This window comes from Rhinopithecus roxellana, chromosome 15 (genome assembly GCF_007565055.1).
Source record: "Rhinopithecus roxellana isolate Shanxi Qingling chromosome 15, ASM756505v1, whole genome shotgun sequence".
NCBI lineage: Eukaryota > Metazoa > Chordata > Mammalia > Primates > Cercopithecidae > Rhinopithecus > Rhinopithecus roxellana.
In genome coordinates, this window is record NC_044563.1 from 18694649 (window position 1) to 18717472 (window position 22824).

Below are 22824 nucleotides of genomic sequence, written 5' to 3' on the forward strand. Positions count from 1 at the left end.
GGAACAGATAGAAATTTTTTTTTAGGTCAGAATATCAATGAGCACTGCTCTAGCCACTTTTCTCTGGCTAGAGCCAACTTCTTCTTTTTTATTTTTATTTTTTTGAGACAGAGTCTTGCTCTGTCGCCAGGCTGGAGTACAGTGGTGTGATCTCGGTTCACTGCAACCTCCGCCTCCCAGGTTCAAGCCATTCTCCTGCGTCAGCCTCCTGAGTAGCTGGGACTACAGGTGCGCACCACCATGACCAGCTACTTTTTGTATTTTTAGTAGAGACGGGGTTTTACCACATTGGCCAGGATGGTCTTGAACTCCTGACCTCGTGATCCGCCCACCTTGGCCTCCCAAAGTGCTGGGATTACAGGCGTGAGCCACCATGCCTGGCCGCCAACTTCTTCAACAATGCAATAGTCTATTTTATTTTATTTTATTATTATTATTTTTTTAAGATGGAGTCTTGCTCTGTCACTCAGGCTGGAGTGTAGTGGCATGACCTCTGCTCACTGCAACCTCCACCTCCCGGGTTCAAGTGTTTCTCCTGCATCAGCCTCCCGAGCAGCTGGGATTAGCTTGCCACCACACCCAGCTAATTTTTGTATTTTAGTAGACATGGGGGTTTCACCGTGTTGGTCAGGCTGGTCTCGAATTCCTGACCTTGTGATTCGCCAGCCTTGGCCTCCTGAAGTGCTGGGATTACAGGTGTGAGCCACTGCACCCAGCCTGATGATGATTATTATTACTTTTTTTTTGTTTGTTTTTTTGGGAAGACATAATTAACAAGGCAAGACCTCAGAAAGGCCACACGGGAAGTCAACAAGTGCACACAGAGCAGGGCTAATTTTGGAGAAGAGAAAAAGACACGTGGCTGGGCACAGTGGCTCAAGCTTGTAATCCCAGCACTTTGGGAGGCTGAGGCGGGCAGATTACCAGAGGTCAGGAGTTCCAGACCAGCCTGACCAATATGGTGAAACCCTGTCTCTACTAAAAGATACAAAAATTAGCCAGATGTGGTGGTGCATGCCTGTAATCCCAGCTACTCAGGTGGCTGAGGCAGAAGAATCGCATGAACCAGGGAGGCAGAGATTGTAGTGAGCTGAGTTCGTGCCACTGCACTCCAGCCTGAGACACAGAGGGAGACCCTGTCTCAAAAAAAAAAAGAAAAAAAAAAAAGACACCTGATTTTCTAAAATAAGAGAAAGGAAAGATAATTAGTGTTGTAGCTGGGCACAGTGGCTCATGGTTGTAATCCCAGCACTTTGAGAGGCTGAGGCATGAGGATCACAAGCCCAGGAGCTGGATACCAGCCTGGTAACAGAAAAACCCTGTCTCTACAAAAACTTAAAAATTAGCTATGTGTGGTGGCGCATACTTGTGGTCTCAACTACTTGGGAGGCTAAGGTGTTGAGGCTGCAATAAGCCGTGATCACACCATTGCACTTCAGCCTGGGTAACAGAGTCAGACCCTATCTCAAAAGAAAAAAGAAAAAAAAAAAGATTAAGTGTTGCCATAGGTAAGTCCAGAAGTGAGGGAGATGTGTTCTAAAGGACTGTCTCCATCTTCTTGGTGAATTATGAGGTCTTACCATTTGTAGACAGTATGCAGGCTGGGGGCTTTCTTATTTTCTTTTATTATAAAAACTTCAGAAAAACTAGTAAGAGGAAAATAAAGATAGCCTGTAATTCCACCGGGCTCACTTTGGACCCATGTGAAACTGATCACAGCAGCATCATCACATTTCTTTCTTTCTTTTTTTTTTTTGACTCTCGCTGTCTCCCAGGCTGGAGTGCAGTGGCGTGATCTCAGCTCAGAGCAACCTCCGCCTCCCAGTTTCAAGTGATTCTCCTGCTTCAGCCTCCCGCGAGCTGGGATTACAGGTGCACACCACCATGACCAGCTAATTTTTTTTTATTTTTAGTAGAGACGGGGTTTCACTATATTGCCCAGGCTGGTTTTGAACTCCTGAGCTCAGGCAATCCACCCACCTCAGCCTCCCAAAGTGCTAGGATTACAGGTGTCAGCCACCATGCCTGGCCTTCACCACATTTTTGAAACCCCATTTTTACCTTGGTTTGGTCAGGATCACAAAAGTCCAGAAGGGTGTCACAGACATGATAACCTAAGGACTTCAGATCTTCGATGGTAAAGTGGGTATCTCTTTTACTACCTGAAAAAAAAAAAAAAAAAAAACCCACAAACATTTCCAATTAAATCTTAATGACTGAATATAAATCTAATTTATTTTTATTTATTTATTTATTTATTTATTTTGAGATGGAGTCTCGCTCTGTGGCCCAGGCTGGAGTGCAGTGGCCGGATCTCAGCTCACTGCAAGCTCCGCCTCCCGGGTTTACACCATTCTCCTGCCTCAGCCTCCCCAGTAGCTGGGACTACAGGCGCCGCCACCTTGCCCGGCTAGTTTTTTGTATTTTTTAGTAGAGACGGAGTTTCACTGGGTTAACCAGGATGGTCTCGATCTCCTGACCTTGTGATCCGCCCGTCTCAGCCTCCCAAAGTGCTGGGATTACAGGCTTGAGCCACCGCGCCCGGCTTATAAATCTAATTTATGATTATTGTTTTAAAAATACCACCACTGGCAGGCATGGTGGCTCACGCCTGTAATTCCAGCACTTTGGGAGGCCAAGGCTGGCAGATCATGAGGTCAGGAGATCGAGACCATCCTGGCTAACATGGTGAAAGCCCGTCTCTACTAAAAAATACAAAAAAAAAAAAAAATTAGCTGGGCATGGTGGTGGGCACCTGTAGTCCCAGCTACTCAGGAGACTGAGGCAGGAGAATGGTGTGAATCTGGGAGGTGGAGCTTGCAAGTGAGCTAAGATCGCGCCACTGCACTCCAGCCTGGGTGAGAGAGCGAGACTTTGTCTCAAAAAAATAAAAATAAAAAATAAAAAAATACCACCACTGGCCAGGCACAGTGACTCACGCCTATAATCCCAGCACTTTGAGAGACCAAGGCAGGCCCTTGGCTTGAGCCTAGGAGTTTGAGACCAGCCTGGGCAACATAGCGAGACCTCGTCTCTACAAAAAATACAAAAATTAGCCTGATGTTGTGGCATGCGCCTATAGTCCCGGCTACTCAGGAGGCTGAGGTCGGAGGCCAAGGTGGGAGGATCGCCTGAGCCAGGGAGGCAGAGGTTGCAGTGAGCTGAGATTGCGCCACTGCATTCCAGCCTGGGTAACAGAGGGAGACACTGAAACAAAACAAAACAAAACAAAACAAAACAAAACAAAACAAAACACCTCTTATTCTAGAATATTATGCTTCAGAAGAGTGTAGCTCTCCTAGTTTTAGTTTGGTTCAGAAGAATCTTTGGCAATGAAAAAATTATAATCATGATGGTTCTAATTACTGAGGTTTTTACTTCATGTTAGGCACTATGGCAAGTGCACTCTGTGTACCATCTCGCTAAGCAGTACCTACAATGCAAGTACTATTATTATTGCAGTAAAAGGAAAATGAGGCTGGACATGGTGGCTCATGCCTGCTATCCCAGCACTTTGAAAGGCCGAGGCAGGAGGATTGCTTGAGCCAGGGAGCTTGAGGCCAGCTTGAGCAACATAGGCAGACCCTGTCTCTACAAAAAAATAAAAAAATTAGCTGGGCATGGTGACGTGACCAACTACATGAGAAGCTAAGGTGGGAGAATCACTTGAGCCTGGGAGGTTGCAGAGAGCCATGATCATGCCACTACACTCTAGCCTGGGTGAAAGAAACCCTGTCTCAAAAAAACAAACAAACAAAAAAATGAAAATAAAGAAAGGAAAAAAAATGAAGCTCAAAAAGGCTAGATAATTTACCCAAGAACACAAAACTTGTTAACGGAGCTGAAATTCAACCACTATCTGCCTGATTCCAGGTTTTTTGTTCGTTTGTTTTGAGACGGAGTTTTGCTCTGTCACCCAGGCTAGAGTGCAGTGGCATGATCTTGGCTCACTGCAACCTTCCTCTCCCGGGTTCAAGCGATTCTCCTGCTTCAGCCTCCACAGTAGCTGGGACCACAGGTGTGTGCCACCACGCCTGGCTAATGTTTAGTAGAGATGGGGTTTCACCATGTTGGCCACACTGGTCTTGATCTCCTAACCTCGTGATCTGCCTGCCTCGGCCTCCCGAAGTGCTGGGATTACAGGCATGAGCCACCGCACCTGGCCTGATTCCAGGTCTTTAGCAACCACTATGCCATACTGCCCCATCAAATATTATATTTCACATTCATATTTTGGGCACTCAAATTTAGCATAAGTCTAGACAAAGAAATCCTCTAGATCAGTTATCTCCCCAGCATTCAAAGGCATTTCATCTCCCTGATGCTTTGCATGGATTTCCCTTCCTATGCTGGTCTATGATATACAAAGGAGAATGTACCCAGGGTAGACCCGCCAAAGGTAGATTCCATGGTGTAGCTGTTTAGGATTCCCATCCGCCACATAACAACTCGTCCCGTTCCTTCTTTGCATTTTTGGACCTTAAAATTACAACTGTGAAAAGAGAACTAAAAAGAAATCCAAATTTTCTGTTAATCATAAATCAGCAAATGCAAAATGTCTAAGATTCGTTAATATGATACAAGAATAGTTTCCTTGGAGTCCATATGTTATTTCCCAAAGCATGTTCCACAAAATACTAATTTGGAGGGATGTTAACAGGTATTACGGGGGAAAAAGGAGTTCTGTGGTCATGTTAGTCAGGGAGACAAAGAGTTAACAAAACTAAACAGGCTTTCTCTGCAAGCCCTCTTAGAGTGTGTAATATGTGGACTGTAATCTTCCAAAGGGAAGAGAGTACATTTGCAATTTGTTTTCCAAACATTTTTGCCCATGAACTCTTCCTTCCTGTTGTCTCCACCCCACTCCCCCAAGGAGAATTTTGCAGGACTAGGTTTCCTAGAACATCTGTTTGGCATTCAAGGCACTAGCCAACCTTTCTAAGACGTATTTTCTGCCACTCCCCAACTTGAACCCCTAAATCTAGTTGTGTTTATATTCTATGATATGTGTATTCCTCATCCCCATAATCTCTGCCTGGAACTCTCTCTCCCTTACACTCATCTTATTACTTGGAGTTCAATATCCTTCATTATCTTTTATGACCCCTCAGCCCTTGTGCCTCACTTGGAGTTTGTAATATACACTTGGCACCTCTCTCTATCCACCCTATCCTGCTAAAAATTTTTTGCAGTTAGAAGGTATCTCATTGTCCAGTGATTTTTAAATTGCGCTCTGTGGAATCCAGGGGTTCTACTGAGAAGTCTCAGGGCATTTCTGCTTCAAGGAGGGAAGGAGCAGAGGAGACAAGGTTCCCTGCTTCAATTAGTTTGTTTTAGATATGGGTTCTGGGTGTGATTTCCTGAAAAAAAAAGAAAGAAAAGAAGAGAAGAGAAGAGAAGGAAAAGAAGAAAAGAAAAGAAGGACAGGAAAGGAAGGAAGGAAAGAAAGAAAGGAAGGAAGGAAGGAAGGAAGGAAGGAAGGAAGGAAGGAGAAAGAGAAAGAAAGAAAGAGAGAAAGAGAGAGAGAAAGAAAGAGAAGAAGAGAAGAGAAAAAAAGAAAAGGAAAAAGAGAAGAGAACAGAAAGAGAGGCCGGGCATGGTGGCTCATGCCTGTAATCCCAGCACTTTGGGAGGCTGAGGCGGGCCAATCACCTGAGGTCAGGAATCTGAGACCAGCCTGGCCAACATGGCGAAACCCTGACTCTACCAAAAATACAAAAAAATTAGCCAGGCATGGCAGCATGCACCTGTAATCCCAGCTACTCAGGAGGCTGAGGCAGAAGAATTGCTTGAACCTGGGAGGAGAAGGTTGCAGTGAGCTGAGATCGCACCACTGACTCCGGCTTGGGTGACAGAGCAAGACTCAAAAAATGAAAAAGAGAGAGAGGAAGGAAGGAGAGCTTCCTCTTTTTCTTTTTTTAAACAAATAAGAGTAAAAATACAAAATATTTTTCTCATATATCTTTATGGGAAAAAAATCTGTATTATTGGCCAGGTGTGGTGGTTCACCCCTGTAATCCTAGCACTTTGGGAGGCCAAGGTGGATGGATCATGAGCTCAGGAGATGGAGACCATCCTGGTCAACACAGTGAAACCCCGTCTCTACTAAAAATACAAAAAAAAAAATTAGCCGAGCATGGTAGCTCGTGCCTGTAATCCCAGCTATCCAGGAGGCTGAGGTAGGAGAATCACTTCAACTCAGGAGGTGGAGGTTGCAATAAGCTGAGATCATGCCACTGCACTCCAGCCTGGGTGACACAGTGAGACGCCATCTCAAAAAAAAAAAAAAAAAAAAAAAAAAATTAAAATACTTTTCTAAAGCCAGTGCAGTGGTTCACACCTGTAATCCCAGCACTTTGGGAGGCTGAGGTGGGTGGGAGGGTCGCTTGAACCCAGGATTTCAAGACTAGCCTAGGCAACATAGTGAGATGCTGTCTCTATTAAAAAAAAAAAAAAAAAAAAAAAAAAGCCGGGCGCGGTGGCTCATGCCTGTAATCCCAGCACTTTGGGAGGCCAAGGCAGGCAGATCATGAGGTCAGGAGATTGAGACCATCCTGGCTAACATGGTGAAACCCCGTCTCTACTAAAAAATAAAAAAAATTAGCCCGGCGTGGTGGTGGGCGCTTGTAGTCCCAGCTACTTGGGAGGCTGAGGCAGGAGAATGGTGAACCTGGGAACTGGAGCTTGCAGTGAGCCAAGATCGTGCCACTGCACTCCAGCCTGGGCGACAGAGCAAGACTCCGTCTCAAAAAAAAAAAAAAAAAAAAACTTAAAAAAATCCAGTCTAGGCCATGTGCGGCGCAGTGGCTCACACTTGTAATTCCAACACTTTGGGAGACCAAGATGGGCAGATCACGAGGTAAGGAGTTCGAGACCAGCCTGGCCTACATAGTGAAACTCCATCTCTACTAAAAATACAAAATTAGCCAAGCATGGTGGCGCATGTCTGTAATCTCAGCTACTCGGGAGGCTGAGGCAGGAGAACTGCTTGAACCCGGTAGGCAGAGGTTGCAGTGAGTGGAGATCGTGTCACTGCACTCCAACCTGGGTGACAGAGCAAGACTACTTCTTGAAAAAATAAAAGGACAGGCGTGGTGGCCCACACCTGTAATCCCAGCACTTTGGGAGGCTGAGGCGGGTGGTCAGGAGTTCAAGACCAGCCTCGCCAAGATGGTGAAACCCTGTATCTACTAAAAATACAAAAATTAGCCAGGCGTCGTGGCAGGCGCCTGTAATCCCAGATCCTCAGGAGGCTGAGGCAGAGAACTGCTTGAACCCGGGAGGTGGAGGTTGCAGTGAGCTGAGATCGCGGCACTGCATTCTAGCCTGGGCGACAGAACAATACTCTCTCAAAAAAAAAAAAAAAAAATAAGAAGAAGAAGAAAAAAATAAATAAAATAAAATAAATAAATAAATAAAAATTCAATCTACTTTCTTCTTCTGACAGCTACATTTTGTGGATTTATTTATGATGTGAAAAACCAGCTTCTACACCAGTGAAGATTACCTGTATATGCCTGTCACAAAGTTGTTAGTCAATTATTAAAAACTTTTATATTGTTTTCATTAAGCTCTTTAATATCTTACAATTATTTGTGATTTCCTGTTATATAACCTTTCCTGTGAAGACTCATGACATTAGCATTTTGCTTGTCCTTCAATCTCTTCTTCCAGGGCCAACCACCACAGGATAGGTGATAGGTAACTGTATATACTAAGAATTTCAACTTATGGTGGGGTGCGGTAGTTCACGCCTGTAATCCTAGCACTTTGGGAGGCTGGGACAGGTGGATCACTTGAGATCAGGAGTTTGAGAACAGCCTAGCCAACATGGTGAAACCCTGTCTCTACTAAAAGTACAAAAAAAATTAGCTGGGCATGGTTGTGCATGCCTGTAATCTCAACTACTCGGGAGGCTGAGGCAGAAGAATTGCTTGAACCTGGGAGGCAGAGGTTGCAGTGAGCCAAGATTGCACCACTACACTCCAGCCTCGACAGAGTGAGACTCCATCTCAAAAAAAAAAAAAAGGATACCACATTTTATTTATCTGTTGATTGGTTGATGGACACAGCAATTCTTTTTTATTTTATTGTTTAGTAGTGGCAGGGGTCTCCCTCTGTTGCCCAGGCTGGTCTCAAACTCCTGGGCTCAAGCAATCTGCCCACGTTGGCCTCCCAAAGTGTGAGGATTACAGGCATGAGCCACTGTAGCTTAGCTGGCAGGACACAGCAATTCTTTTTTTTTTTTTTTTTGAGATGGGGTTTTGCTCTTGTTGCCCAGGCTGGAGTGCAATGGCACGATCTCTGCTCACTGCAACCTCTGCCTCCCAGGTTTAAGCAATTCTCTTGCCTCAGCCTCCCAAGTAACTGGCATTACACGCATGCGCCACCACGTCTGGCTAATTTTTGTATTTTTAATAGAGATGGGGTTTCTCCATGTTGGTCAGGCTGGTCTCGAACTCCTGACCTCAGGTAATCTGCCTGCCTCGGCTCCCCAAAGTGCTGAGATTACAGGTGTGAGCCACTGTGCCTGGCCCCACAGCAATTCTTAAAACCACACTTTTCTAAATTATTGAAGTCTAGGTTGCTGGGATTTACCAAAGATAATAAAGAGAGATACAAAATGCCAAATAAAACACTACCTATAGGAAGCAGTGAGGTCCCATGTCCCTAACTCAATGGAGAGAAAATTACATTATGTGCTTACCTTATCTGGTGCATTTTTGCTTAACATTAAAGGAAAGACTCGTTCATGAAGCCAGTACTTGCGATTGTTGTTATTACAGCCATACAGGAAGATATTATTCTTACGACTGTGGCCATGGAAATCACAATACAACAGAACCTCTCTTTCTTCAAGAAGTCTATTGAGGGGGCAAACAAAGGACTCAGTGGACACCCAAATGCATGCAAATAATTAAGGATCATTTGGTATCTCTTCCTTAAATACAGCTGCTGATACTTTCCCTCCTAAGAAAATCTCAACTCCAGTGGCCTTCAATGGACCCTATCTCCATTCTCAGCCATTGCAGAAAACATGTCATCAGCTTGCCTTGCCAGTCAGAGGGACTTGAAATGGAGAGTTTCTTTTTTCCTTTTTGAGACAGGGTCTTGCTCTGTTGCTCAGGCTGCAGTGTAGTGGCCTGACCATGGCTCACTGTAGCCCTGACCGCCTGGGCTCAAGTCACCCACCCACCTCAGCCTCCTAAGTAGTTGGGACTACAGGCACACACCAATACACCCAGCTATTTCTGTTTCTGCTTTTTTTTTTTTTTTTTTTTTTTTTTTTGTAGAGACAGGGTGATATAGGTTGGGTATTTGTCTCTGCCCAAATCTCATGCTGAATATAACCAGCAGTGTTGGAGGTGGGGTCTAGCGAGAGGTATTTGGATAGTGGGGGTGGATCCCTCATGAGTGGCTTGGGCCATCCCTCTGGTGAAACTTGAGCTCTCACTCTGACTTTGCACAAGATCTGGTTGTTTAAAAATGTGTGACTCATGCCTGTAATCCCAGCACTTTGGGAGGCTGAGGCGGGCGGATCACGAGGTCAGGAGATGGAGACCATCCTGGCTAACATGGTGAAACCCCGTCGCAATTAAAAATACAAAAAATTAGCTGGGCGTGGTGGCAGGCGCCTGTAGTCCCAGCTACTCGGGAGGCTGAGGCAGAAGAATGGCATGAACCTGGGAGACAGAGCTTACAGTGAGCCAAGATCGCGCCACTGCACTCTAGCCTGGGTGACAGAGCAGCGAGGCTCTGTCTCAAAAAAAAAAAAAAAAAAAAAAAGTGTAACACCAGCCAGGCGTGGTAGCCCACACCTGTAATCCCAGCACTTTGGGAGGCCGAGGCGGGTGGATCACCTGAAGTCAGAAGTTCGAGACCAGCGTGACCAAGATGGTGAAACCCCATCTCTATTAAAAATACAAAATTAGCTAGGTGTTGTGGTGCATGCCTGTAATGCCAGCTACTCGGGAGGCTGAGGCAGGAGAATCACTTGAACACAGGAGGCGGAGTTGCCGTAAGTCGAGATTGCACCATTGCACTCCAGCCTGGGCAACAAGAGTGAAACTCTATTTCAAAAAAAAAAAAAATGAACTCTGTCTCAAAAAAAAAAAAAAGTGTGGCACCTCCCCTACACTTATTCTCTCTCTCCTCCTGCTTTTGCCATGTGATGTGCCTGCTCCCTCTTTGCCTTCTGCCATAATTGTACGCTTCCTGAGGCCTCCCTAGAAGTTAAGCAGATGCTAGCACCATGCTTCTTGTAAAGCTGTAGAACTATGAGCCAATTAAACCTCTTTTCTTTATAAATTACCCAGTCTAAGGGCTTTCCCTTTCCCTTTCCCTTTCCCTTTCCCTTTCCCTTCCCTTGCTTTCTTGTTTTCTTGCTTGCTTTCTTGCTTGCTTTCTTGCTTTCTCTTTCTTGCTTGCTTTCTTTTTTTTTTTTTTTTTTTGAGACGGAGTCTCACTCTGTCGCCCAGGATGCAGTGCAGTGGCCGGATCTCAGCTCACTGCAAGCTCCGCCTCCCGGGTTTACGCCATTCTCTCGCCTCAGCCTCCCGAGTAGCTGGGACTACAGGCGCCCGCCATCTCGCCCGGCTAATTTTTTGTATTTTTTTAGTAGAGACGGGGTTTCACCATGTTAGCCAGGATGGTCTCGATCTCCTGACCTCGTGATCCGCCCGTCTCGGCCTCCCAAAGTGCTGGGATTACAGGCTTGAGCCACCGCGCCCGGCCTCTTTCTTGCTTTCTTTCTTTCTTTTCTTTCTTCTTTTCTTCCTTTCTCCCTTTCTCCCTTTCTCTCTTTCTCTCTTTCTTTCTTTCTTTTTGTTGAGACAGTCTCACTTTGTCACCTAGGCTGGAGTGCAATGGTGTGATCTTGGCTCACTGCAACCACTGCCTTCCAGGTTCAAGCAATTCTACTGCTTCAGCCTCCTGAGTAGCTGGGATTATAGGCATGTACCACCATGACAGGCTAATTTTTGTATTTTTAGTAGAGATGGAGTTTCTCTCTTTTTTTTTTTTTGAGATAGAGTTTCACTCTTGTCGCCCAGGCTGGAGTGCAATGGCGCAATCTCGGCTTACTGGGCATCTGGGGAGTTTCACCATGTTGGTTAGGCAGGTCTCAAACTCCTGACCTCAAGTGATCTGCCTGCCTCAGCCTCCCAAAGCGCTGGGATTACAGACATGAGCCACCACGCCCAGCCAGGTATTTCTTTATAGCATGCAAGTACAACCTAATACACAGGGTCTTACTATGTTGCCCAGGACTGGTCTCCAACTCCTGGTCTCAAGTGATCTTCCTGCCTCAGCCTCTCAAGGTGCTGGGATTATAGGCATGAGTCACTGTGCCTGACCAGAAATGGAAAAGTTCTGATGTGAAAAGAGGTGGTGGGTAGCCTTGTCTAAGCTGACAAGTGCAAAAAAGCCTATTGAGAAAAAGGCCACCATGGTGCAGACCTGTGAAGAAAGAGAGTGGGCAGTTGCAGGAAAGAAAAAGAACCAAAGAAAACCTTGATTCCTGACTTTCGAGGGCCGGTTCCTACAAGGCTCAGCTTGTCTTTGTCTCATGATCACCCAGGACACCTATTCCAGCTTTCCAAACACGTTCACTTTCCCCATGATGGGTATAACAACAACAATGCTACACATTTATAATGTGCCGGGTATTACAGCAAATATATCATGTGATTATCTCAATCCTCACAGTAACCGGCCAGGGCAGGTATTATTATCCCCATTTTACAGATGAGAAAGCTGAAGTTCAGACACATTATATCACTTAGCCAAGGTCACAGAACCAGCCAACAGTAAAAACAGGTCTCAAACTCAGGCCTGTCTGACTCTGAAACATGTGCTCTTAGCTATGCCTGCCATGGTGCCATCTCAGCTCACTGCAACCTCTGCCTCCCAGGTTCAAGTGATTCTCCTGACTCGGCCACCCGAGTAGCTGGGATTACAGGCACCCACTACCATGCTCAGCTAATTTTTCTATTTTTAGTAGAGATGGGGTTTCACCATGTTGGCCAGGCTGGTCTCAAACTCCTGACCTCAGGTGATCTGCCTGCCTTAGCCTCCCAAAGTGCTGGGATTACAGGTGTGAGCCACTGAGCCTGGCCCACATATTCTTATATGCTGTATTTTCATTTCCAATGGGATGAAAATTCCTTTAAGGTGGGTGCTATTACATTATAACCTTTAAGGCGTGCAATACAGGCTTGAAAACTGCTGACTGATGTCGTGATTCTTTCTTTGTGATAGGCAATATAAGATCGCAAAAGGAATTTAGACTCTGGAACCAGAGAGAGAGCCTCTATTAAATATCTACTCTGTCACTTAATAGCTTTATGACCTTAGGCCAGTTACTTAACCTATCCAGTTTTCTTTTTTTTTTTTTTTGAGATGGAGTCTCACTCTGCCACCCAGGCTGGAGTGCTGTGGCATGATCTCGGCTCACTGCAACCTCTACCTCCCTGGTTCAAGCGATTCTCCTGCCTCCGCCTCTTGAGTAGCTGGGATTACAGGCATCCACCAGCATGCCTGGCTAATTTTTGTATTTTTAGTAGAGACTGGGTTTCGCCATGTTGGCCAGGTTGGTCTTGAACTCCTGACCCCAGGTGATCTGCTCACCTCAGCCTCCTAAAATGCTGGGATTACAGCTGTGAGCCACCACGCCTGGCCTTGGTTCTCAATTTCTGTATCACACAACATGAGATATTGATTGTGCCTACCTCATAATGTTAATGTGAAGATTAAATGAGTCATATGTATAATGCATCTAGCATACAGCTTGCCACTTCATGCATACACATTTACTAATTGTTAGCTACTATTATTCTGATACAAGTCTCATCATGAAGACCTATGAACTCCCCTAAACTCTGACCTTTTCCTTTCAGTTATTTCATTTACAAGTGAAATGACTCTGATGAAATGCTGCATGTCCAGTTTCAACCCAAAGATAAGACACGATTTAAAAGTCTGAAAATTAACAAAGTCACTTGACCGCAAAGAGACTGGTAAGGGCTCTGTCTCCAAAGTCATAATCAATTCCTTTAACAACAAAAGAGACCTCATACCCCATCAGGTAGAGATATCTGGTGCTAGTACTCATAGTCATAGCAGTCACAGAAAGATCAACAGATAAAAAGTCTCACCTTTTGATCATGTTCCTGGTGTACCAAATACAAGGGAAAGACTCCTTCAGAATGGTTTTATAATGCCTGTTCAAATCCCTTCCAGCCAAGGAACACCGATAATTCCCCACAATCACACCATCTGGATTTAACATGGGAAGCACCTTGAAGACAAAAATATCTCTGAGGAGCTGGGCATCTGGGGAGTTGCTAAGGATGAAATCCAAAAAGCCTTTCATAACCCAGGAGCCATTACTTTCCCCAGGGTGGACTCTGGCACTCAAGACCACAGCTTTCTTTGCAGCTGCCTCTTGAGGGGTCTGGGATGGGTTGGTGATGGTGAGCAAGTAAACAGTATTTCCTGCTAGGCTTCTGCATAAAGTTTGGAGCTTGCAGAACTGAGACTGGATGGGGTTGTTTGCCACTGACAGGAGGTAGCATTGCAAATCAGTGTATGTATATGGGTAGAAGTGTGCAAAGAAGCAAGTGTCCTGGTCATATGGAAACTGAATGGTCCATGTGAGACAGTAGAAGGGCTGCTGCCCATCATCCGTGTTGTTCTTGTAGTACTTGATTTCATTTCCTTCTCTCCTCCAGCCAATATTACGCGTGTTGGCATCCATTTGGGAGTACAAGAGTGGCTTCATTCCTACAGTATAAAGACTCTTGGGTTTTAGCAAGTTGACAATGGTGAAGCGATAGGTGGCATCTTTTCTGGTGTTCTGAACACGAAAATAAAACCACTGAGTGTGTTTGTTAGTGTAGAGGTCTGTTCGCAAGGTGAGTTCATACTCATAGGTGTCTCTGTAATGGAGAAAATAGAACAACTCTGTAACCTTACACCCTGCCTTAAAAAACAAATTGGGAAAATGTTGTTTTCTCCTGGTAAAAACAGGTCTTATTACAACAGACAAACCTGCTAGCTTAATCATTTATTCTCTGTAATCCCAGCACTTTGGGAGGCTGAGGCGGGCAGATCACCTGAGGTCAGGAGTTCAAGACCAGCCTGGCCAACATGGTGAAACCCCGTCTTTACTAAATGTACCAAAAAAAAAAAAAAAAAGAAAAAAAAATTAGCCAGGCATAGTGGCAGGTGCCTGTAATCCCAGCTACTCGGGAGGCTGAAGCAAGAGAATCACTTGAACCCACGAGGTGTAGGTTGCAGTGAGCCAAGATTGCGCCATTGCTCTCCAGCCTGGGCAACAGAGCAAGACTCCATCTTGAGAAAAACAAAACAAAACAAAACAAAAATAAGGAAGTATATCTGTAGTACTGCCATAGAAAAACACCTGAAATTTATGAAGTGGAAAAAAAAATTGCCAATTTGCAAAACAATATGTACGTACACCGTTAACCAATTTTTATTTTAATAATATATAAATGGCTGGACGCAGTGGCTCACGCCTGTAATCCCAGCACTTAGGGAGGCCGAGACGGGCAGATCACGAGGTCAGGAGATCAAAACCATCCTGGCTAACATGGTGAAACCCCATCTCTACTAAAAATACAAACAAATTAGCCGGGCATGGTGGCAGGCGTCTGTAGCCCTAGCTACTCAGGAAGCTGAAGCAGGAGAATGGCGTGAACCCGGGAGGCGGAGCTTGCAGTGAGCCAAGACTGCGCCACTGCACTAGAGCCTGGGCGACAGAGTGAGACTCCATCTCAAATTTATGTATATTACACGTACACACACAGAAAAAAATTAAGGCATATACACAAACTTAATATTTGCTGCATCTAGGAAGTATAACTATAGGAATTTTTTTTTTTTTTTTTTTTTTTTTTGAGATGGAGTCTTGCTGTGTCGCCCAGGCTGGAGTGCAGTGGCCGGATCTCCGCTCACTTCAAGCTCCGCCTCCCGGGTTTATGCCATTCTCCTGCCTCCGCCTCCCGAGTAGCTGGGACTACAGGTGCCCGCCACCTCGCCCGGCTAGTTTTTTGTATTTTTTAGTAGAGACGGGGTTTCACCGTGTTAGCCAGGATGGTCGCGATCTCCTGACCTAGTGATCCGCCCGTCTCGGCCTCCCAAAGTGCTGGGATTAAAGGCTTGAGCCGAGGAATTTTTGTGTTACATATTTTTACTAATACAAATTTTAGGTGAGCTCTAATTTCTTCTATAAGCAAAGTAAACAATTTAGAAATTTTTTTTTTTGGGGAAAAACATGAGTAATAATTACTCCATTTTTCTTCATCCCCATAACCATTTCCCTTCATCCCCATAACCATTTCCCATCACCTCTTTCTTTTTTGCAAATATTTCTGATTCCTAATATAATTCCTGAAGACACCTTTTAGTCACTCCAGTTATCATCCCTTTGGGAAATTGTTACTCACACTCTGACAGCTTTTTGCAGATTCCCACTCTCAAACCTTGATTCAAACAGTAGAGTATTATCTTCTGGTCCTTGCAACGTGACAGCAAGTTCCTTGATAATTCCTTGTTTGCCTCCCACTCTGGAACTGGTGAAATAGGAACCTTCTGTAGGCACTGCAGAGAAAAGAGACATATTTAGGTTAGGTTCTACTCAGAATCCACTCATTCAGCAAATACTGAGCCCCTCTAAGTGGTCAACACTATTCTAGACCAACAACAACGAAATTTCTAATTTTCACCTATCTTTGCAAAGACTTTTAATCTTCTTTTTTTTTTTTTTTTGAGACAGAGTCTCACTCTGTCACCCAGGGTGGAGTGCAGTGGCGCAATCTCGGCTCACTGTAAGCTCCGCCTACTGGGTTGATGCCATTCTCCTGCCTCAGCCTCCCAAGCAGCTGGGACTACACGCATCCACCACCACGCCCGGCTAATTTTTTGTATTTTTAGTAGAGACGGGGTTTCACCGTGTTAGCAAGGGCGGTCTTGATCTCCTGACCTCGTGATCCACCCACCTCGGCCTCCCAAAGTGTTGGCATTACAGGCGTGAGCCACTGCACCTGGCTATTGAACATCAATTTTGTTTTTAAATGAATTATGCTTTTGGTGTCATATCCAGAATCCACTGCCACATCCAAGGTCATGAAGATTTATTCCTATGTTTTCTTTGTTTGAGACAGGGTCTCACTCTATCACCCAGGCTGGAGTGCAGTGGCATGAATCACAGTTCACTGCAGCCTCTACCTTTCGTGCTCAAGTGATCCTCCCACCTCAGCCTCCTGAGTAGCTGGGACCACAGGAATGCGCCACCACACCCAACTAATTGTTTAATTTTTTTGTAGATGAGGTCTCACTATGTCACCCAGGCTGTTCTTGAGCTCCAGGGCCCAAGCGATCCTCCTTCTTCAGTCTCCCAAACTGCTGAGTTTACAGGTATGAGCCATTGCATCCTGCAGATCCCTGTTTCTTTCTTTCCTCCCTCCCTCTCTCCCTCCCTTCTTTCCTTCCTTCTTCTTTTTGACAGGGTCTTGCTCTGTCACCCAGGCTGGAGTGCAGTGGCACAATCATATCTCATGGCAGCCTCAAACATCTGAGTTCGCCGGGCGCGGTGGCTCAAGCCTGTAATCCCAGCACTTTGGGAGGCCGAGACGGGCGGATCACGAGGTCAGGAGATCGAGACCATCCTGGCTAACACGGTGAAACCCCGTCTCTACTAAAAAATACAAAAAACTAGCCGGGCGAGGTGGCGGGCGCCTGTAGTCCCAGCTACTTGGGAGGCTGAGGCAGGAGAATGGCGTAAACCCAGGAGGCGGAGCTTGCAGTGAGCTGAGATCCGGCCACTGCACTCCAGCCTGGGCGGCAAAGCGAGACTCTGTCTCAAAAAAAAAAAAACAAAAAAAAACATCTGAGTTCAAGTGAACCTCCTGCCTCAGCCTTCTGAGTAGCCTGGACTACAGGCGTGTACCACCCTGCCCGGCTCCTTTGTTTTAAGATTTTTATAGTTTCAGTACTTATCTATAGGCCATGGATCCATTTTGGATTAAGTTTTAAACATGGTATGAAGTAGGGATTCAATTTCATTCTTTTGAGTGTGGCTATACAGTCATCTCAACACCATTTGTTAACAGAGACCATTCTTTCCCCACTGAACAGTCTTAGCACCCTTCTCAAAAATGAATTTACCAAAAATACATGAGTTTATTTTGGGACTCTCAGTTCTATTTTAGTGATCTATATGCCTACCCTGTGTCAGGATTATACTGTTTTGATTACTGTAGGTTCACAGTGTTTTGAAATCAAGAAATGTGAGTCTTCCAATTTTGTACTTCTTTTTCTGTATTGGCTATTCAGGGCCCTTTACAATTCCATATAAATTTGAGGATTATCTTTTCAATTTCTGCATAAAAGCCCTTTGAAGTTTCCAGATCCTAGAGGGAATGTGTTCAGTCTTTCCCCACTGAATATGTTATTCTTGTCATGTGTGGGTCACCAGGTGTCTTCTCCGTTCCATTGTATCAGTGGTCAGCCAGTGACCTGACAGAGATTTCTTAAACAACCAGGGCTTGGTGAGGTGTAATGGCTCATGCCTGTAATCCCAGCACTTTGGGAGGCTGAGGCAAGAGCACTGCTTGGGCTCAGAAGTTTGAGAAGAGCCTGGGCAACGTGGCAAAATGTTGTGTGATATACCCTGTACAAAAAATAAAAAAGTTAGCTGGGTGGTGGTGTGCACCTGTAGCCCCAGCTACTTGGGAGGCTGAGGCGGCAGGATTGCTTAAGCTGAGAGGTAGAGGCTGCAGTGATCTGTGATTTTTCCACTGCACTCCAGCTTGGGTGACAAAGTGAGATCCTGTCATTCATTCATTCATTCACTCACTCATTCCCAAGCCAAAAAGAGAGAGAGAAAAAAAAAAAAAAAAGCACAAAACTTTCCTAGTCTGGGCAGACTGGCTTTGAGGTGAGGCTCTCCTCAACACTAAGTCAGGCTGCTAAAAACTCGAAGTTAGCCTTCATCTTTAGTTGCAGAAAGCCCAACCACCAACCAGAGATGCAAGCCTAGGATCCTCTCAGGTTTTTTCTGAACATGAATCCAGCCCAAGCCATGTATACTGCATTCTCCAGTATATGTGGAGGCCCTTCCAAGTGCTCATCTCCCCAAGAATCTTTCTCCTCAGCTTCTTTCCCAGGCTTTTGGGCCTATCTGCTCCTTGACTATTTGCTATCCCTTGCCCCAGGTGGCTATGAGCAGGTATGTCTTTAAATACTTTTGATAGATGCAGATGGCACCTGGAAAAACTGCTTTAGCCTGAGGGGGGCAGTAACAAAAGTCAGTCTTTCCTTTGGCTCCTCAAGGAATTGTGAGAAAGGTAAAAAACAGTCACAACCAGTTTGAGAATAAGGTCTACATTGTCCTCCTCCCCTCTTCCACTTCCAACACCAGCATTCCACATCAGGATCGCGGGCTGCTATCCTCATGACCTCTGCTAGGCAGGGGAATGGGGAATAGTAAGTGGGTAAACAAAAATGGCACAACAGGCCGGGTGTGGTGGCTCATGACTGTAATCCCAGCACTTTGGGAGGCTGAGGCAGGTGGATCACTTGAAGTCAGGAATTCAAGACCAGCCTGACCAACATGGTGAAACCTTGTCTCTACCAAAAAGATAAAAAAATTAGCCAGGTGTTGTGGTGGGTGCCTGTAATCCCAGCTACTCAGGAGGCTGAGGCAGGAGAATTGCTTCAACCCGGGAGGCAGAGGTTGCAGTGAGCTGAGACTGTGCCACTGCACTCCAGCCTCGGCAACAGACCAAGACTCTGTCTCAAAAAAAAAAAAAAAAAAAAAAAAAAAAAAAACTCACACACACAAAACCAAAAAAACAAAACCAAAAATGCCACAACAAAGGCTGGGCATGGTGGTTCACGCCTGTAATCCCAGCACTTTGGGAGGCTGAGGTGGGTGGATCACCTGAGGTCAGGAGTTTGAGACCAGCCTGGCCGATATGGTGAAACGCCGTCTCTCTACTAAAAATGCAAAAATTAGCCAGGTGTGATGGTAGGCACCTGTAATTCTAGCTACTTGGGAGTCTGAGGCAGGAGAATCGCTTGAACCTGGGAAGCAGAGATTGCAGTGAGCTGAATGAAACATACCACTGCACTCCAGCCTGGGTGATGAGAGTGAAACTCTGTCTCAAAAAAAAAAAAAAAAAAAAAAGAGTCGAGGGGAACGGGACCTGTAATACTTGCACTTTGGGAGGTTGAAGTGGGCGGATTGCTTGAGCACAGGAGTTTGAGACTGGCCTGGGCAATGGCGAAACCGTGTCTCTACTAATCATACAAAAAATTAGCTGGGCAGGGTGGTACATGCCTGTAGCCCCAGCTACTCAGGAGGCTAAGGTTGGACAATTCACTTGAGCCTGTGAGGTGGAAGATACAATGAGCCATGTTCGTCTCACTGCACTCCAGCCTAGGCGACAGAGGAAGATTCTAAAATTTTTTTAAATGAGTTGGGAAACATTTTTTCCTCTTGTTTTCAGAGTTGGTGAAATATTGGTATTATTTCATCTTTAAATGTTTGACAGAATTCAAACAAACCAGCCAGGTGCAGTGGGTCACGCCTGTAATCTTAGCACTGTGGGAGGCGGAAGCAGGTGGATCACTTGAGGCTGGAAGTTTGAGACCAGCCTGGCCAATATGGTGAAACTCCGTCTGTACTAAAAATACGAAAAAAAAAAAAAAATTAGCTGGGGCATGGTGGTGCACACCTGTAATCCCAGCTACTCTGGAGGCTGAGGAACAAAAATCGCTTGAACCCAGAAGGTGGAGGTTGCAGTGAGCCGAGATCCTACCATGAATCCCAGCCTGGGTGACAGAGTAAGTGAGACTCTGTCTCAAAAAAAAAAAAAAAAAAAAGAATTCAAACAAACAAACCTTGTCAAGTAAGTCATTTGAGCCTGGGTCTTTTTTTTTTTTTTTTTTTTTTTTTTTTTTTTTGAGACGGTGTCTTGCTCTGTTGCCCAGGCTGGAGTGCAGTGGTGCGATCTCAGCTCACTGCAACCTCCACCTCCCTGGTTCAAGCAATTCTCCTGCCTCAGCCTCCCGAGTAGCTGGGACTACAGGTGCACACCACCATACCAGGATACTTTCTTTGTATTTTTGGTAGAGAGACAGGGTTTCACCACGTAGGCCAGGCTGGTCTCAAACTCTAGACCTCAGCTGATCCACCTGCCTCAGCCTCCCAAAGTGCTGGGATTAGAGGCCTGAGCTACCAGGTCCCATGTGGGCCTGGGTTTTCTTCCTGGAAAGATCTCTAATCATTATTTTTTTGTTATAATGTATTTAAACCTTTTATTTCTTCCTTGAGCCAGTTTTGGTAACTTTCTAGCAATTTGTCCTGTTTATCTAAATTGTCTAATTTGTCATAAAGTTGTTAATAGTTTTACCTTGTAACTTTTTTGATTTGTACTGGTTTGGTCCTTACGTTACCTTTTTCATTCCTGATTTTGATAATTTGTGCCTCTTTTCCTTTTTTTTGGTTTAGCAAATATGTTTCAATTTTGTTGATGTTCCCACAACCAACTTTTGGTTTGCTTTTCTCCATCAGTTTTCTGTCTTCAATGCTTTCTGTTTTTTTTTTTTTTTTTTTTTTTTTTTTTTTTTTTTTTTTTTTGTTGTTGTTGTTGTTGTTGTTGTTTTGAGACGGAGTCTCGCTCTATCGCCCAGGCTGGAGTGCAGTGGCCGGATCTCAGCTCACTGCAAGCTCCGCCTCCCGGGTTTACGCCATTCTCCTGCCTCAGCCTCCCGAGTAGCTGGGACTACAGGCGCCCACCACCTCGCCCGGCTAGTTTTTTGTATTTTTTTAGTAGAGACGGGGTTTCCCCGTGTTAGCCAGGATGGTCTCGATCTCCTGACCTCGTGATCCACCCGTCTCGGCCTCCCAAAGTGCTGGGATTACAGGCTTAAGCCACCGCGCCCGGCCTGTTTTTTTTTTTTTTTTGAGATAGAGTCTCACTTTGTCACCCAGGCTGAGTATAGTGGCGCAATCTTGGCTCACTGCAACCTCTGCCTCCTTGGTTCATGCGATTCCTCTGCCTCAGCCTCCTAACTAGCTGGGATTACAGGGGCACACCACCACGCCCAACTAATTTTTGTATTTTTAGTAGAAACAGGGTTTCATCATGTTGGTCAAGCTGGTCTCAAACTCCTGACCTCAAGTGATCCACCCACCTCAGCCTCCCGAAGTGCTAGGATTACAGGTATGAGGCACCACACCCAGCCTCTTATGATGATGATGATTATTTTTTGGGATGGAGTCTCGGTCTGTCGCCCAGGCTGGAGTGCAGTGGCACCATCTTGGCTCACTGCAACCTCCACCTCCCAAGGTACAAGGGATTCTCCTGCCTCAGCCTCCTGAATAGCTGGAACTACAGGCGCCTGCACCATGCCCAGCAACTTTTTTGTATTTTTAGTAGAGATGGGGTTTCACCATGTTAGCCACGATGGTCTCGATCTCCTGACCTTGTGGTCCACCCACCTTGGCCTCCCAAAGTGCTGGGATTACAGGCATGAGCCACCGCGCCCAGCCTACCTTCTTCTTATTTTCTTTTTTTTTTTTGAGATGGAGTTTCACTCTTGTTGCCCAGGCTAGAGTGCAGTGGTGCCATCATGGCTCACTGCAACCTCCACCTCCTAGGTTTAAATGATTCTCCTGCCTCAGCCTCCTGAGTAGCTGGGTTTACAGGTGCCTGCCACCATGACTGGCTAATTTATTGTATTTTAGTAGAGACAGAGGTTCACCGTGTTGGCCAGGCTGGTCTCGAACTGCTGACCTCAGGTGATTGGCCCATCTTGGCCTCCCAAAGTGCTGGGATCAAAGGTATGAGCCACCACGCCCGGCCTACATACTTTTTTTTTTTTTTGAGACAGAGTTTCAATCTTCTTGCCCAGGCTGGAGTGCATGGCACAATCTCGGCTCACCACAACCTCTGCTTCCCAGGTTCAAGAGATTCTCCTGCCTTAGCCTCCCAAGTATGTGGGATTGCAGGCATGTACTGCCACACCCGGCTAATTTTGTTTTTTATTATTTATTTATTTTTTTGAGACGGAGTCTCGCTCTGTCGCCCGGGCTGGAGTGCAGTGGCCAGTTCTCAGCTCACTGCAAGCTCCGCCTCCCGGGTTTACGCCATTCTCCTGCCTCAGCCTCCGAGTAGCTGGGACTACAGGCGCCCACCACCTCGCCCGGCTAGTTTTTTTTTTTGTATTTTTTAGTAGAGATGGGGTTTCACCGTGTTAGCCAGGATGGTCTCGATCTCCTGACCTCGTGATCTGCCTGTCTCGGCCTCCCAAAGTGCTGGGATTACAGGCTTGAGCCACTGCGCCCGGCCGCTAATTTTGTATTGTCAGTAGAGATGGGGTTTCTCCATGTTGGTCAGGCTGGTCTCGAACTCCCAACCTTAGGTGATCTGCCTGCCTCGGCCTCCCAAAGTGCTGGGATTACAGGCGTGAGCCACCGTGCCCAGCCACATTCTTATTATTATTTTTTTTTTGAGACAGAGTCTCGCCCTGTTGCCCAGGCAGGAGTACAATGGTGTGATCTGGGCTCACTGCAAGCTCCGCCTCCTGGGTTCACGCCATTCTCCTGCCTCAGCCTCCCAGTGGCTGGGATTACAGGCGCTCGCCACCACGCCCGGCTAATGTTTAGTATTTTTAGTAGAGACGGGGTTTCACCGTGTTAGCCAGGATGGTCTCGATCTCCTGACCTCATGATCCGCCCACCTCGGCCTCCCAAAGTGCTGGGATTACAGGCGTGAGCCACTGTGCCCGGCCCAC

The 22824-nt window shown here is 45.9% G+C and overlaps 1 protein-coding gene across 2 annotated transcripts in view; it reads right to left on the minus strand.

Annotated features, from left to right (window-relative positions):
- Window positions 1–22824, minus strand: part of AGBL2 (ATP/GTP binding protein like 2) — a 57904-nt gene that overhangs the window by 22668 nt on the left and 12412 nt on the right. For both annotated transcript variants that reach the window (XM_030917838.1, XM_030917839.1), the window contains exons 8-12: window positions 15468–15621; window positions 13155–13937; window positions 8708–8864; window positions 4380–4506; window positions 2062–2162 (exon numbers count right to left, since the gene is read on the minus strand). In XM_030917838.1, coding sequence (XP_030773698.1) covers window positions 2062–2162; window positions 4380–4506; window positions 8708–8864; window positions 13155–13937; window positions 15468–15621 — 1322 coding nt within the window. The remainder of the gene's footprint in view (window positions 1–2061; window positions 2163–4379; window positions 4507–8707; window positions 8865–13154; window positions 13938–15467; window positions 15622–22824) is intronic.